This window comes from Neopsephotus bourkii, unplaced genomic scaffold (genome assembly GCF_033783945.1).
Source record: "Neopsephotus bourkii isolate Nb327-2 ecotype Australia unplaced genomic scaffold, CSIRO-AGI_Nbou_v1 NB_768, whole genome shotgun sequence".
NCBI lineage: Eukaryota > Metazoa > Chordata > Aves > Psittaciformes > Psittacidae > Neopsephotus > Neopsephotus bourkii.
Window position 1 is genome coordinate 2,596,728 of NW_026901264.1, and position 16,578 is coordinate 2,613,305.

General features: G+C 42.6%; 1 protein-coding gene across 1 annotated transcript in view; it reads left to right on the top strand.

Moving 5' to 3' along the window:
• Positions 1-2,121: 2,121 nt before the first annotated feature.
• The window catches only part of SLC17A6 (solute carrier family 17 member 6), a 31,654-nt gene continuing 17,197 nt past the window's right edge, over positions 2,122-16,578 (top strand). Inside the window, exons 1-3 of the mRNA XM_061355035.1 lie at positions 2,122-2,663; positions 5,619-5,871; positions 6,730-6,848. Coding sequence (XP_061211019.1) covers positions 2,578-2,663; positions 5,619-5,871; positions 6,730-6,848 — 458 coding nt within the window. The 5' untranslated portion in view covers positions 2,122-2,577. The remainder of the gene's footprint in view (positions 2,664-5,618; positions 5,872-6,729; positions 6,849-16,578) is intronic.

A 16,578-nucleotide genomic window follows, 5' to 3' on the forward strand; every position in this document is an offset into this window, starting at 1 on the left:
CTGTGACAGGTACTTGTTATAGACATAATTATTGATAACAACTCTGAAAGCATATATTAATGTGTTTTTTCTTCCAGAAGTGCCATAATCTACTAGGGCTAAATAACTTGTGTCAATAACATGTAATAAATAATAAAATACAAAAGTTTAAAAAGCTGATGAGTCTGTACATATTTTGTAACACTGATGGCATTAGCTTTCTTTATTAATGCCTCATGTGAACCCAAATCAGCTGAGCTTGATCAGGATGTGAGTCAGTAATAGCTGGATATAACGTGATAGACACAGAATTTTTGCTTCAGATGGCTACAGCAGCAGTCCAGTCACTGTAGCATTTCACTATACTACTGCTGTTTTGCATATTTTACCCAATGAAGGACTAATTAATTCTCCTCAAGTATGATTCTTCACCCAGGAATGTCTCGTCCTTCCTGTAAATTCATTTTTGTGTGAGATAAGAAATTATCTTTCCCAAATCAGTCATAATTTACTTATAAATTGCTATGATTTTTCTAATAATTATTGCTGCTATTTAGTACCCATAGCATCAAAACCACACCAGTGCTGAGTTTTCTAAAGTAAAGGGACAGAACCCCTCATAGGTCGTGCACAAATGAACAAAGCACCCTTGCCCTGCAGATTTCCAATCTCAAATTCCAGCTCAGGAAAGGGCTCAGTACCTTTCTGGAAGGCTGGCATTATGGAATCCTATCCCTTTGCATCCCTGGTAAATGATTTCCTGTTCCTGCTGCCTGTCAGAAGAATCTATTAATACCGGTTTCCTTTGAGCTTCTGCAATGGCACACCAAAGCCGTGAAACCCTGGGAAGACTTGCTTATGTAACTGTGCAGGTTTGCTTCCATTGGGAAAAATCCTGTTGGCAGCACAGTAGTAGGCAAGATGCTGCACTGAAACCTGTGCTGAAACCCCCCTCCCTCAGTACCTATCGCTATTCAGAAATCAGCTCTGTGTTATGATGTTAATTAGCAACATTGCAATTACCTATCATTTACACATCATTTATTTTCTCTTTTAGTACTTTGTGGCTCTTTTACAATTTTGAAAGGAAATATCAAAATTCTAACCGGATTATTCATTATGGGAATTTTAATATTTAAAAAAATAAATAATTAAAAAAAAAATTAGCCTTGTATAAATGTGCTTTGCTGCTGTAGAACTTCACTAACCCTCCACGAGAGGGCAACATCGGAAAAAACAGTTACATAAATCCAGAGAGCAGCTGCATTTAGGGCAGTGCAGCTACAACACCCATTTCCATCAGGGAATCTTACTTTTAAATACTCTGTTTACCTTTTGTCACCAACGAAGCAAGTGAAAGAGTTTAATAATTTTAGAAGGATTTGATCAGAACACAGGTTTGTTGTTTTGTTTTGTTTTTTTTTTTTTTTATTAAAAAAATACATAGAAACATTAGGACTCACATGAAGCCTATGAGAAATGTAATGGTTGTGACTTAGAAAGAAATAGTATGTTTTGCAGCTTCAGTCTATTTCAGAATGATTAAAGTGAGAAAATAATTACTAGACCTGCAAAGAAAAATAATTTGGTTTGGAATACACCCAGCTCATTCCAGTTCTGGAACACTGACACAAGTCTAAACGTTATGCTGGCCTACACAGAGGCATGAAAGCAGAGGATACAGAAGAGATGGGAAATATTAAATGTTTAAGAGAAGCAGTCACTAATGGATGCCTAATATGATATAAAGTAAGCAGTGCAAGTAAAGATGGCTATAGAGATAATTATACCTTTAGAATAGATGTTGTCTATTTATAGCAAGAGCGGTGCCATGTGCAGTTAGTGCCCTGACTGACGGAACGAAGGCCCCTTTCTCTCTCCACGCTTGCCCCGACGTGCGGCAAACCAGCCTGGAGGAGCGGGGCGACGACGAAGAGAGTCCAAGAGGACCCTGCGGATTGCGGTGCTGTCCGGGGTGCTGAAGGCGCCGCTCGCCGCCGCCGCCTCAGGGCGCGACCTGCGTGGCCGCGGTGGGAGCAGCCCTGCGCGGAGGGCGGGCGGCAGTGCGGACAAGCCAGGGCTTCTCGCCGTCTAGGATTTAGCCAGCGACCGTTCTGCCTGCGGCGGAGGAGCTCACCCATCCCCCTCCAGCCGCCAGCGCCATCCCGAGATCGCATTGAAGCGCTCCTGCAAAGGGATCTCCGTCCCCTCCCAGCCGGGCTTCCTCCACTGCCTCCACCCGCCAGCAGCGAACCCTGCGAGGCCGAGGAGACTTTCTGACCGTGCGTGGCAACTCCGCGCTGCCAGGAAAGCCGGGGGCTGCCTGCTGCGTGCTCGGGCTGCCGCTCGCCGCCGCACACAGGCGCGCTCCCTCGCCCTCGCCCCCCCGCCCCTCGGCTCTGCACGCCGCCTCTCCGCTCCCTCTCTCACACACACACGGGCACGCACGCTTCCTCTCACTCTCCCTTTCCCCGGAGGTGCACTGAGAGCCGCTTAATGAGGGGGAAAAGTTAAGAGATTAAACCAATATGAACCACCGCTGCTCGTAGCAGTGCCCTATCCAGAGCAGAGCAGAATCCAGCGAGCACCCCCGCAGGAATGGAGTCGGTAAAACAAAGGATTTTGACCCCTGGCAAGGAGGGATTGAAGAATTTCGCTGGCAAATCGCTTGGTCAACTCTACAGGTAAGACTGCGATCTCTTATAGGGCTCTAACTCCTAGAAATAATGGGAAGCTTTTCCTCACCGCCAGCTGATGAAGGAGGTCGGATGCTTTGGGGAGGTTCATGGTGGCAGGGCTGGAAGCCGTTGAGATACTGCTGATCTAATCTGGATCCTGCAAACTACTGCTGAAGCTTCTCAATATGGCACCCTCGTAACTTCTCTATCTGATTCGTAGATAGTGTCAGTAAATACGAAGGGAAAGATTACCCCATCTTTCTCCCACAAAACCAGGATCCCATCTCGAAATCGTAAGGGAGAGCAGCTCTCGGTATCCTGGTTCTGTGTTAATTTTGCAATGCAGTCACAGGATCTTTCCCGCTGCCCTTACTAATCATTAACTAATAATAATAATAATAATAATTATTATTATTATTATTATTATTATTCCTGGTTTCGATTAGTCTTCTCCCTTGTGCAATTCGTCGTCAGAGGAAGATAAACATGGAGATGTATAAATAATTAATATCCGAACGATTTTTTTTTCTGCTGAAGCTGAAACATATACAGGGATGTGTTTAATTATTTATCCGTCTGCCTTGAGAAGCTTCCACTTCTATTATAAGTAATCACAACTGCAATTGCTAAACCCAAAAGTATCCCTCAACAGTACGTTTGTGTGTGTACAGAACATTTCTGCCTCCTCCGAGCCCTGTGCACAGATAACCGACCCCAAATTCTCGCACACCTGTGTATGAAGTGCATGAAGCTAACACATCGTGCTCGATCCAATCTGGCCACCTGAGTGGCATACAGGACGTTTGAGAGTAGTCTGTGAAATTCCAGCGTATTTTCGATTGTTGCCTCTGCTACAAAGTGCGCCGAAATTTGAGGATATTTTTCTGCCCGAATTACAGAGAGGGAACTGCGGATTTATCTGCCTAGTGCAGGTCACGTAAAAGTCTTTTCTCCCTACCTATGCGGCAGTGCCGGGCACAGGCACAGGGCTGTGCCACAGCATGAGTCACAACTGCTGCTGCCATTTGCAGGCATGGGGGACACATCAGTGAGGTGATAAAGGAAAAATGAAGATTGTCATCTTAGTAGGAAGGGTGCGATTTTGAAAAGCCAAAGGCAAAAGCAAGCCATCAACGCCGCAGTGAATATTCTGCAGGGTTTGGTCATATTTGAGTCATTTTCAATGGTCAGAAAACGAAAATAAATAAAGAAAAAAAAAGAAAAAAATCCATAATAATATAAATATATACATATAAAATATAAATATAACGAAGAAAATAAACCTCTTATCTCCCGAAAAGACTCAATAACATATAAAACGATCATATTTAGTGCTTTTTAAGAACAGAGAAAATAATGGAGAAACGGTGTTTGTATTTTCCAGCAGAACTCCGTTTGAACTCCCCCATTGATGAACAAATGCACGATTTATAAACCTTTTTCATCTCGCGGGACTGAATTACTTTTCTTCAGAATCTTAGATTTACAGTCGTTTTCCTGTCCCTTACACACTGATTTCTTATTATCTGCCCGAAGACAAGAAGCCGGTTCAGGGGGAAAACGCTTCTGCATCGTCCTTAATCTGCACAAACGAATTCTGAACATTAACCCAAGGTGGTTTATTTTGTCCACACCTTCAAGACGCTTCTTCATGCTGCTGTCCTTAAACATAGGAAGAAATCTCCCAGCAAAGAAAAATCAGGATAATTTCAACCGAGTAACTTGGAGAAAATACGGAGATTTTCTCCAAAACAGAGAAGCTTTTGAGCCTCATTCTGCTAATTGTTAGTGCCCATTAGCCGGATGAATTAACCTCAAAGGGATGCTCCTTGGAGGAGTATTTCCGACGTGAGGAAACACTCCTGAGGGCAGGGGTAGGACAGCCCAGAGGCTTGGGAATGCTCACATCAAGGCGGTGGGGCATGGGTGCAAGAGGACCGTTTTCCCGTCTCTTAAATATCTCGGTGACTGCAGAAGACGACGAAGAGGTTCAGCGTGGGACACTTGCTCGATGGACCCGATCTTGTTTACTGCCGACACGGCATTTGAAAAGCTTTTCCGCCAAGGAAGAAATAAATTGAAATGCTCTAAATCCCCTTTCGTGAGTGTCAGGGGTGCGGTTTAGGGGTTCTTTTTAGGTGTTTTTCTGATGATTGGAGATTGTTGCAAATAACCCTTCCACTTCAGATTCCTGCACATTGTTCTCCAGGAGAAGATTAGAAGATAGTATTTTCATGTAAAAAAGAGGCGGGGGGTGGGTGGGGAGGAGGGGGGACGGGACACGGACGGGGGGGACACGGACGGGGGACGACACAACGAGATCTGGCTTAAAGCTGATCTCGGGAGGTTAAACCTGCTGAGGGATTCCTGCTCACAACGTGAAGCTATGAGCGACTGCGATCTTTTGGAAAGCCTTCTCTGAGGCCGCTCATGCTTTCTTCCCCTGCATGTGACAGCCATTTTGCAAATCTAAAATAAGTAGCAATCCCTCCCCCCGTCCTTCTTCTGTTAACATCTCTTTTGCTCCCAGACCTGAAGCGAGATGCACACCAAGATCATTCCCCTTTGGTGCTCCTAAAACAGCACGGAGGAAATAAAACCTCCTCCGAAGGACTGTTTCGCTTTCCATGCTGTGGCTTTTGGGCTACCCAACATGGCGCCTCCGCAGTGGTTACAGATGATGTCTTCTTAACGCCTCCTACACGTTTAAGGAGAAGTGTTTAATGATAGATGAGCGGTCCTCAGCCTGGGCTCCTCCCCGGGCTCCTGCGGTGGGGTGGCGGGGGAAGCTGACTATGACTAATCCTGACTCCCACAGGTCCAAAGAACAGTTGAAGGTGAACGGAAAACGAGGAATAAATCCTCAACTCAATCCCAAGGGATCCGAGGGGCGGGGAGTAAGAGGGTTAAGCCCCAGGTGGTCGGGCGGTTGGGGCTTGACTTTCTTCTGGTGTCGGGCAGGGTCCTAGAGAAGAGGCAGAAGCCAGGGGACACCATCGAGCTGACGGAAGATGGGAAGCCCGTGGAAATGCCCGAGAAGAAAGCCCCATTGTGCGACTGTACCTGCTTCGGGTTGCCCCGGAGGTACATCATTGCCATCATGAGTGGACTGGGATTCTGCATTTCCTTCGGGATCCGATGTAACTTGGGAGTGGCCATCGTGGATATGGTCAATAACAGCACCATACACCGAGGAGGAAAAATTATCAAAGAGGTGGGAACCCTTCCCTCGCAGATCCCACCTCCTCGCAGCACGGCCTCGGTCGGGCACCCTGAGGTGCCCCCGCTCCCCAAGGGCGGCCCCGCGCGCACCTCCCGGCCCCTTCCAGGGCGGAATTCGTAAAGGAGAAGCTATTTCTTCCCGTTATTCCTAGTTTCCGCTTTCCAGCCCCATTTTGCGGTAGTAATTTGCGGGCACGTTTATTTTTCTTTTGCCCTCATCCTACAGACAGTAAAACAAGCGGAGGGGCAGGGGGAGAGCAGGGCGCTGGGTGAGTTGGTACCAGGGGATGCGCTGTAGCAGCGACCAGGGGAGGAATGCTGCGTAGGAATGTCTGAAAACACCGGGGTGGGAGCATTTGCTTTAATAAAGACCCGTTCTCCCGTTCTAAAGCGAGTTACAGCTTAGAGAGAAAGCAGAGTTGCTAAGCACAGGTGAGGGTTCAATACACAAGCCCGGAGCCTAGCCCTGAAGCAAGGTGTGCGTGCTTGCAGCAGGAGCCGAGGGTCCCGCCGGTCCTGTGTTTCCCCGGGGCTCCTCGGCTCTGGGCACACGGGGATCTGGTCACTCCTGCGCCATGCGTCGCAGGGAGGTCCGGTGCTCTTGTTGTTCCTATTGTTAATTAGGTTTGTAGCTGATGAAGGTGGTGTTTTTGCTGGGCTAAAGCAGAGCCAGCAGCGCGGTGTGCCACAGCCGGGGTTAGGCAAACACCACCACCACCACCACCACCCCACCCCCCCCCCCCCACGACTGCCCGGTGTAAAGGTACTACGGGTGGATGATTTAATCCGGCAAGATTACAGCCTTCCTTTTTTCTTTCTCTCCTTCTCTGCCGGTCCGTTGCGTTGGAAGAAAGCAAAGTTTAATTGGGATCCGGAGACAGTTGGCATGATCCACGGCTCTTTTTTCTGGGGATACATCATCACCCAAATCCCCGGCGGGTATATCTCATCCCGGTTGGCAGCTAACAGGTAACGGCGGCCTCAGCATCTGCCGGGCACGGGGAGGGAGGTCAGAGCGGGGCAGGGACCGGTCCCGAAGGCAGGAACACGCGTTGAATCCTAGATTTAAGGATGTGCCGGTGCCTTGATCACCGATCTTCAGACTCTCCTGTTGGTTTCTTTTTCTTTTAAGCAGTCGTTTAAGGAGATTGTGGCAATGATAGTCAAATATTCAGTGGCAAATTCAACGATTCATTATTTCGTCAAAGCTTGACGTTTTGGTTGTTTGTTTTGTTGTGTTTTTTTTTTTTTCCTCACGATTGAAGGACAGAATTTTCCGATTTTTGTTTTATTTTAATGAAAAAGAAAACCATCAGCGGGAAAATTTTCACTTACAAATGAATTTAGAATGGTCAAAAAAAGCATGTTTCAATGAGGCTTCCACAATGAAAAGGAAGTGCAGATGGTGCGGGGACTTAAGGACTCGTTTCTATGGTGTCTGGCAATTTCTCAAGCACCCAGGGTGCGATTCTACCTGTTAATTAGATCCTCTGAGTATTCAAGACACATGAGGCTTTCACATCCATGCTTAATGCCACGGGCTCGTCGTTTGCAGAAGCAGCCAAGGTCCTAATGCTACTCTTCAAAGCAGTTACTGAATGCAAATGGATACTAAAATCAGCACTGTACACCTTTAACTCTGCTTAGGAGTGTGTAAAATCAGGGGTAGGTCTTGTGTTGTCTAGGCCCACTTGTGTTTGAGAAAGGGGTGTGGGGAGAGGGGAGCTACAGCAAAAAAAAAAAAAAAAAAAAAAAATGCTTTCCCCAAGGTAAATACCCTTTAGACAGAAGGGTACATTAAGACATTGAAGTAAGACATTAAAAATGATGACTGTTTACTAATGGAGAGATGCTCTGTAACAGGGATAACCCTAACACCACCCCCCCTTTTATGGCAAATAAACCCAAATGCAACATTGATTAAACTGGGGTACCCATTGTTTACCTGTTTACAAGTGCCACCTTTCTGACCCTGGCTCAGAAATGCAAAAGCTTATCTCAAATGCCAGTTATCTGCCACCTAAAAGGGTCTTTCCCTTTTCTTCCTTTTGAGCGTTTTTGCATCTTTACACAGTAAAAGAGTAAAGGAGTCTGTAATTCCTCAGGATTAGTGCTTTTCTAGTGTAAAGAGTGCAGAATTAGACTCAGAGAATCCCAAACCTGCCTTCAGTCACCCCAGCAACCTCATTGAGGTCATCTGAGTCAACCCAAGTGTAATGTCGTGTAACCTCAAGGATTTGCAGGACAATTCCCAGGAAAATTCAGTAATAGAAACAAAGCCTGGCATACAAATGAGACAGATTTTCCTCCTCACAAACATTTACACTCACAACACTAAATGAGTACTAGTTATTAACCTGGTGTGTTTTAACTCAGCAATTTTCACAGATTAGTGGTTAGTTATTGTGGTGGAAGCCTCTGAGACAACTCCAACACAAGGCAAATGACTTTGTAAATCACAGATTTAATTAAAGGAATGACCTATGGCATACATACCAGTAGTTGCAAATAGTAAAATATGGATAGTCGTTGTAATTTATATTTAGTTTGCAGATAAGAATGCCAGAGAAGAGAGTTCTGGGTCGTCAGAAGTAGTGGTTGAAATAATAGCGCACTGAGGAGGCCAAACCTCCAGTTAGTTCCTGAATGCTACAAATAGATTTTGATATCTATATGTTCAACTTGAACAGAATGACTGTAGGGTAAAGCAGCACCCAAAATAGGGTGCAAGTCATCAGGTCCATACTCTTTCCAAGAAACTGCACGAGAAAGTCAGACAAGTGCATACACAGGCCTCAAGGCCGAGAGCACCAAAGGAACATGAGCTACTCTAAAAGTTTCTACTGAGACATGTTTAGTGCTCCAGCCAAAACAGGTCCCTTCACACTGTGGTGGATGGCAGCCAAGGACTTCTTCATATTTTTATAAACCTCGTTTAATATCTTGGTGATGTTAGTGGTTTCCTTTGCGTTCAGAGCAAGCCTGAATTTATACAGAAAAAAAAACAAAAACAAAAACAAATTTCAGATGTGCTTTACATAAAAAAGAATAGATCCTAGAATAGCATCACCAGCCTCAAGATGATCTGTGGGAAAGTCAGCCTTGAGCTCAAGAAAAAGGGAGATTTTTAAGATACTCATTCTAGGAAGGGAAGGAGATAATGGTGTACATGGAAAACGTAGCAGGAATGAGAAACTGACTCCAAGATGCTTAAAGTAAGGAAACTGGGAGGAAGGATCAGGTGCACTTTGTGAGCTTAATTTGTTAGTGACAGGGAATTGCTGAGTGTATGGCACCAAGTTAGCTTGACATTAAGAGTCAGTCTAGCAACCAATTAGAGAGATTGGGTTGACATAATTTGATAGTTTTACTGAGGTATACAATACAGAAGAAATGACCCTCCTGTGGTATCAAGTAAGCCTTTCTACACACAAGGCATTAATTTCAAGCTGAGCTGAAGGCCTTTATTTTGATTCTTCCCCTGTTTTAAAATGCTTAGTGCCAATCAAGAATTAGGAACCCTGAGCTCTGAACTTGCTATTGTATTTTTCTTCAAGTGAGTCTGTCAGTGGGAAGCATTTTACTGAGATCCTTTGCTAATTGTGGACCTCAAGGCTGCTGCTGCATGATTATTCTGCTCAGCCTTGACCCACTGCTCTTATCATGCATAGCTCCACTTCCCAGAGATCAGATTCAGTGACTTACAAGTCTTAGATCTACAAGATCTTACAAAATCTACAAGTAGTAAATGAGGTTTCTCAGGAATTTGCACTTAATAGCTTTGATATCAATTTATCTCATGCTGCATCACTGAGAATTTTCTGTTATATTTTCAGCCCAACACAAAATAAAACGCTTTATATAGAAGACATGTGTTTACACGGCTGTAGCACCAAGAAGGTCAAACAAAACTGTTCAAAAATTCCAGAAAACAGTCAGAAACAGCACTTCTCAGGTGGTCAATACGAATTGGGTTAATACATTACAAAGGTCAGTGCTCCTGAACACTTTCGACCTTTATTGACTTCTGTAGGAGCAGAGAACCTTCAGTACATTGCAAGACAACATCATCTTCCAAAAAACATGGATTAGGCCTCAGGTGCCCCCTCATCTGCGATCAGTGAAGCTTTAAACTTGCATCCTTTGAGTAGTATGTGAAAATAGAAGAGGATTCCCTTTTGCCACAAGAGCCTGGAGATCTATTCTCCCAGAGGAGGATCTGCCTCTGGAAGACACTCTATGCAACCAACCACAGCAGGCTGGGGGAATGAAGGGAGTGTGATGTGGAGCCCCATGGGTAGAGTTTGCTACAGCTATTCCTTTACTTGGGGTTAAATTCTCAAAGAACAATGAACAATTAACCCTGTCACAGATTAATCATGACATGATGATAGCAGAGAGTATTGAGCAGGCACTAGTAGTTTAGAGAGGAGGTATCTTGTCACAGGGACATCCAGGCTGGCAACTCATCTAGGTTACTTCTCCTATCTGAACATACATACAGCCTTACACTAAACAAAACTACTGGACACTGGGAGTAGAATTCATGGTCCCTGCAAAGATCTTTATGTAACTATTTTTACTGCAAGAAAATCACCCACGATTCAGAGGTTTGGAGACTGCAGGGGCAAGGATAGACAAGCAGATTCCAGAGACAAATCCAAAATAATATAAAGGTTGATTGGTCACAATCCTTTCTCATTAGCAATAGCAAAATTTTGTTTCCAAAAAGCGAGTGAAATGAGATGTTTTTTGTTGGTTTTTTTTTGAGATTATTGGGGATTTGGTGTCATGTTTTTCACTAAATCACAATGGATTTTGACTAATGTCAGCAGGGTTTTCAGGAGGAAGGAACTGAGCTGCTTTTGTATTATTTAAAAGCATCTTTCCTTGAAGAATACATAAACCATGAACATTCAAGTGTGATGCCCTACACCATGTATCCACACTTTTCAATCAGCAAGGCTATTACTCATAATGGCAGTTAATGCCATTAAAAGCACATAGATCTCATTTGAATGGTTTTTAACGACAGGTTTCAATATCAGCATTACAGAGGCTCCCACCAGAGGGGTTGTCATCATGTAATTACAATGCACTGTGAACAGAAAGAGTATGAAGTGCTAACAGTCCTCCAACCCCACCTCATCTGAATTTCCACTTAGTCCATGAAAAGAAATTTTGATAATCAGAATTCAGACAATCTTTACAATTTTTTTTAAAACAATCATCATTCTTAGTGACTGAAAATAAAGAAGAAATTTGGGGTTTGGTGGTTCTTCACCTCTATAATTCAAATTTTGATTTAAATGGAATGCATTTAAACACCAGTGGCCAAGATGTCGAAATGTTCTGCAACAATGCTATGAAGGCAGTATCCTGATAAATTCAGAAATGCCATCTAATAGTTACATTCTTTTGTAGTATTTATCAACTACATTATAAATGGATTTTGCTGTTCCGATGCGTTGAAAATAGCAAACTGGAAAGTGATGCAGTTTTTCTTGACCTTGAGCTCCTCTAGGGAGATTTATTGTGCTTATCTAAGTTAAAAAGCACTGCAAATCTCAGGTGTATTGTGTCACCCCCCAGAATATGCATACCTCTGCCTATGTACTGTATGAGGACCCCAGGTTACTTGTGGTATTGGCCAGGTCATCCCATGGTGTGATGAAACCCATTCTTTTTTGATACTATTATGATACTGCTGAGTAGCCCTTAAACAAACCATACTGCGAGCTTCACATTTTATCAGGCATTTCTGGAGTACATATAAATGCTGATAAACTTGTGGGTAGAAAAAGGATGAGACAATCAGGTGATATACAAAATATCATTCAGTAAACTGAATTGTTTGCTAAATATGACTCTTAAGTGCAAAGTAACATGAAAGCGGGGCAACCACCCCAGGAAAGCTGAGTGGGATCTTAAGTGCTAGGCAAGAAACCCATCATGAGCTTCCAACATAATGCTGTACTAAGGAAGTCACTATAATCCTTTTTTATTTTTCTGTATTTAGTGCAGTGAGTGTATTTAGGTCAAGGACACTGACTTTGGATTGTGGTGGGTATTTTGGGTACACACATATTCATATCAGTGTCGAAAAATTAGAGATTTATTTAGAGATCTTCAATTACTTAAACGATTATAGTATATAATGGCACATAGTGAAAGAAATAACAAGAGCTATATATTTAGAATATCAGTATATAAAGAAGAATGCTAGGAGGTAATCTGATTACAATGTATGCCACTGGAAAAATCACTGAGACTAATGTGTGCTTTAGTCCCATGGGAAGATAATAACAAGGACCAGTAAATTATAGCTGTATAAATAAAAGAAGCATAAATATGAACAATAATGACTAGGCACTGCTGGTCCAACCAGAGAAATTAAATGTTAGATTCTTCTTTGGGTGTTAAATTCCAATATTAGAATTTCTATTTTAGCTATTATAAAATGTTTTCAGTACAAGGATAATTAAGCAAAATATAAAGGATAATCAAGTGAAACATAATGGTTAATGCCATAGTGAATCTCAGGCTACATGGCCTTAAAGCCAAGCACTTGTTCTGCTTTAATCTAGAAACAGAATAGTTTTATTAAATTAGTATTTTCTATTTCACATTCATGCGACTACAAAGCTGCATCTGCCTGTGAATGAAGTCCCTGCTGTGCTGTCACCCATACAGCGGAAGGTGTGAAACTGGACTGGTTTTAGCACCTCATCTCAGGAGAATTTAAATATTGCTATGTTTTAACTGCTGGTGCACTCTTTAAAAATTCTTTTAAAACCACACTGGAAATCTGTAATAAACCCCTTGTTCTATCAAAAGCATTCCCAAAATGCTGTGGCAGTATTTCCTCACTGATTTCCTAAGTGAACAGTTTAAACACTTACTGTAAATCAGGAAAAATTCTATCAAATGAATGGGACATCACTAGATTACACAGGATAGGGAATTAATTCCCAAGTTTGCAGTTATATATTTAAAATGGAAATGCAGGTTTGGACTGCATGTACCAAATAATGTTTCATAAATAGATCTGTACTAATCACAAACTGAGTTTTTTTGGTAAAACAAAACTGAGTGACCACTTTAGCTCATTTGTGTATATGCAAACAGAACTTTCTTACACAAAGAAATATAAAAAGCAGAATAGAATGATAGTGTTTAAGTAATTAAAGTCTCCCTATAATTCTATGATAATGACACATATTTCTAATTATCTGTTAAACTGCAGTGGCACTATTCCATTAAAATCATTACTAGACAGCTACCCTAAATGTCTCTACAATGCAATTATCTCTCATCTATGTTGAACTCTTCATCATTGTCACATTCTCACCTGAATGAAAATATATAAACCAACCTTTCACTTCAAATTCATCTTTGTTTTTAAAGTGCCATTCATCTTGTTATTAAGGACTAAATCCTTCTTTCCAGCAAGTAATCTGATAGGATTATTTGCATGAGTAAGATGGATGATATTTTGGACAACTGTGTGCCAGTGCATCTCATCTCAGAGTCCTAAAGATTTTCACTGAAATTGTGTCATTAGTGTGTCAGTAAAATCAGTTTTAATCCCAAAACCAGCCTTAATGACAACAAGCATAAAAACATGCAAGGTGAAGTATTGGTTTAGAAATGCAAGGACAAAGATTTCCTAGAACCTGATATCTTCACATTGCTCTGCTTGAAAAAGGGAAATAAGTCCCCTCCCCTTCCCCTTCACCGCCCCCCCCCACCCCCCCCTTTAGCAGGTGTACATATTGTGTAGTTTTCTGATTTGCAAACAATGTATAATTCTCAGCAGAACTAAGGAATTTGGGGAAGGGTAGACAAGAGCCAATTTATGAACTCCTGAAGACATAAATTGACCTTGCACTGTAAGACAGAACCCCTGAAGCCATACTTGCCGAGCCCACTTTTCACAGTCAGTTCAAAATTCTACAGATGAAACTGGGTGCTGCTGTGGGGTTCCTTTGTTTCCAGGCTAAGAAATCAATACTGCATACTGCTCTCCCCCAGATGATTCTGTCACCCTGCTGCATTGCAGGGCCTCGTAAGCACCAGTCACTGCAAGAAGGGTACTGGGGAAGGGTCCAGTGTGGCTGGTACCGCTGCTCTCTCTGCCATATGGCTCAGGGTCTTTCCATTTTTCTGTCATGAATGATGAAGCTGTTTTCACAATTTAATGATCCAACAAGGGATTTGGATAAGGGTTTTGGTTGATAAAAGGGGGCCTCAGATGTGTGACAAAAATTAATAATGTATCCTAGCCGTTATTATACTGGATTAGATGGCGGGAGGTCGGCTTTTACATATTAATGCTTCATGAAGGGCTTATAATAGGATTTTGTATGAAGGGCACACAGACACACATCCCCCTCCTCCCTTGTACACATATGAATGAAAATGACCTGTTTTATCACGTTTAAAAAAAAAACAAATAAAGCTGCTATATTACGGCTTCTGGCCACAGACTGTTATTAAAAAGGATCTCTTATGAAGCACGTTCAAGCTAAGACTGGCACTTGGGAATAAGGGCTCCTCTCTAATGTCAAAGGTAGCTTATTCTATCTGCTTTGCTGGGCAGCTGAGTTCATCAACCACTCTAATATTCATGGCATAATCCCAGCTTTGTTAGCCCTATGTCATTTTATGCAAATTAAAGGCTTGATTCAGAAAAAACCACTACATTCTGTCTATCATTTCTGAAGCCATAAACTGTCAAGATGAGCATTCCACAGGAATATGTCTACAGTAGAAGGGTCATCAGAGTCATCAGGAAATTAGCCTATACTAGAGACAAGACAGAATGATGATAAATGTCACAGAATAGCTGAAGAGTGTCTCCCCACTGGGTTTATTTTTACTTAGTCCATATCAAATACTTAAGCATAAATTATCAGGAGTAAATATAAATAATCATAAACATAAATAATCAGATGTAATCAATATGATTGCAGAATAAAACTACAGTAAGAGCAACATTATCAGGAGTTACAAAGGAGATGAACAAGTGACATGTAGGTACATACTTAGGAAACATCAGTTTAGGTAATGTAAATATCCCACATGAGGGGCTACTCACAGTTTGCTGTCAGGGATGTAACCATTGGTGCATGGGGGATCAGCTGAAAAAGTGCAAAAGACTGTCATATTATATTGCTGAGGAAAACAAATCTTTTCACAAGTCAGGAAGAACACTGCTTACAGTTACAGACATTGGAAGCAAGTAAGCCATCTTTAATGGTGTTAATTTTTTAGCTCAAACAAGAACATTGTAGGCTAAAATATTCTTTTCTCTGTTACTGTGAAGTGCCTATACAACCCTTATTTGACAAATGTGGATTCTTGGAATTACTTGGGTATAGGATGGTGGCAATCCTCAAGATACTAAATGCAGACAACTGCATTTACTCTCAGTGAGCTATTTCATGGAATCACAGAAAGGTTTGTGTTGGAAGGGACCTTAAAGCACATCCAGTTCCAACCCCTTGCCACAGGCAGGGACCCCTTCCACTAGACCAGGTTGCTCCAAGCCCCATCCAACCTGGCCTTGAACACTGCCAGGGATGGGGCAGCCACAGCTTCTCTGGGCAACCTGTGCCAGTGCCTCAGCACCCTCACAGGGAAGAACTTCTGCCTAAGAGCTCCTCTCAATCTCCCCTCTGTCAGGTTAAAGCCTATTCCCTCTTGTCCTGTCCCTACAGGCACTCATGAAAAGCCCCTCTCTAGGCTTCTTATAGCCCCTTTAGGCGCTGGAGTCTCCTCTAAGTTCTCCTTGGAGCCTTCTCTTCTCCAGGCTGAACCAGCCCAGCTCTCTCAGCCTGTCTCCAGAGCAGAGCTGCTCCAGCCCCTGCAGCATCTCTGTGGCCTCCTCCGGTCTTGCTCAAGGACTAAATACAAAAATTTTAGAACTTGTCCCTGTTTGTTCAGATATAACTAACAAGAGTAGGATTATGTCTGAAATTTGGATTTATTTTGCATTCCATCCTCCACTGATCCAAATTCTTTGAAATGAGTATCTGTAGAAAATTTCCTATGCAGTTTACATAAAATTACACCACATGCTTTCAGACCAAGCTGATAAAGAAACTTCAAATTTCTTGAGATTATGTTATCTATGATATGTCAATACTGTCAAATAACTTTGTTTCCAGGACTCTCCCAGGACCCAAGCTTCCATGTAATACCTACTGTATGTATGATATCTCATAACCAGAGCCCCTTTCTCAGGGGAAAAGATTAATCCTCTCTGAAACAAAACCCACATATGGTTCTGACATTGTTAATTCCAGGCACTCTATCCAGCAGGTATCCTTAATTGTTTCTACCTGATTTGATATTTCACCCCAATACAGTATGTAGGCTGGATTTCATGCAATGAGATGCTGTTTAGGCTGGCTGCATAAAGACACTAATGTCACAGTCACTTTGCTCTGAAGGAATCTGCATTTGCTCTGAGCAATCCAGATACAATCAGCTGCGTAAGTGGCCCATACATCAGAAAACTCTCCACAAAGCAGTACAGATGTAGCTTGTGAGTCCAACACAGTGCAGGTGTCCTCCTAACCAGCACATCAAAACATTTTAAAGTTAAAACCACTGACGATTTCTTCGATCAGTGTATTATATATCTCTAAATGAACAGAAACAGTTGAATCAAAGCCTAAACCCTGGAACTTGG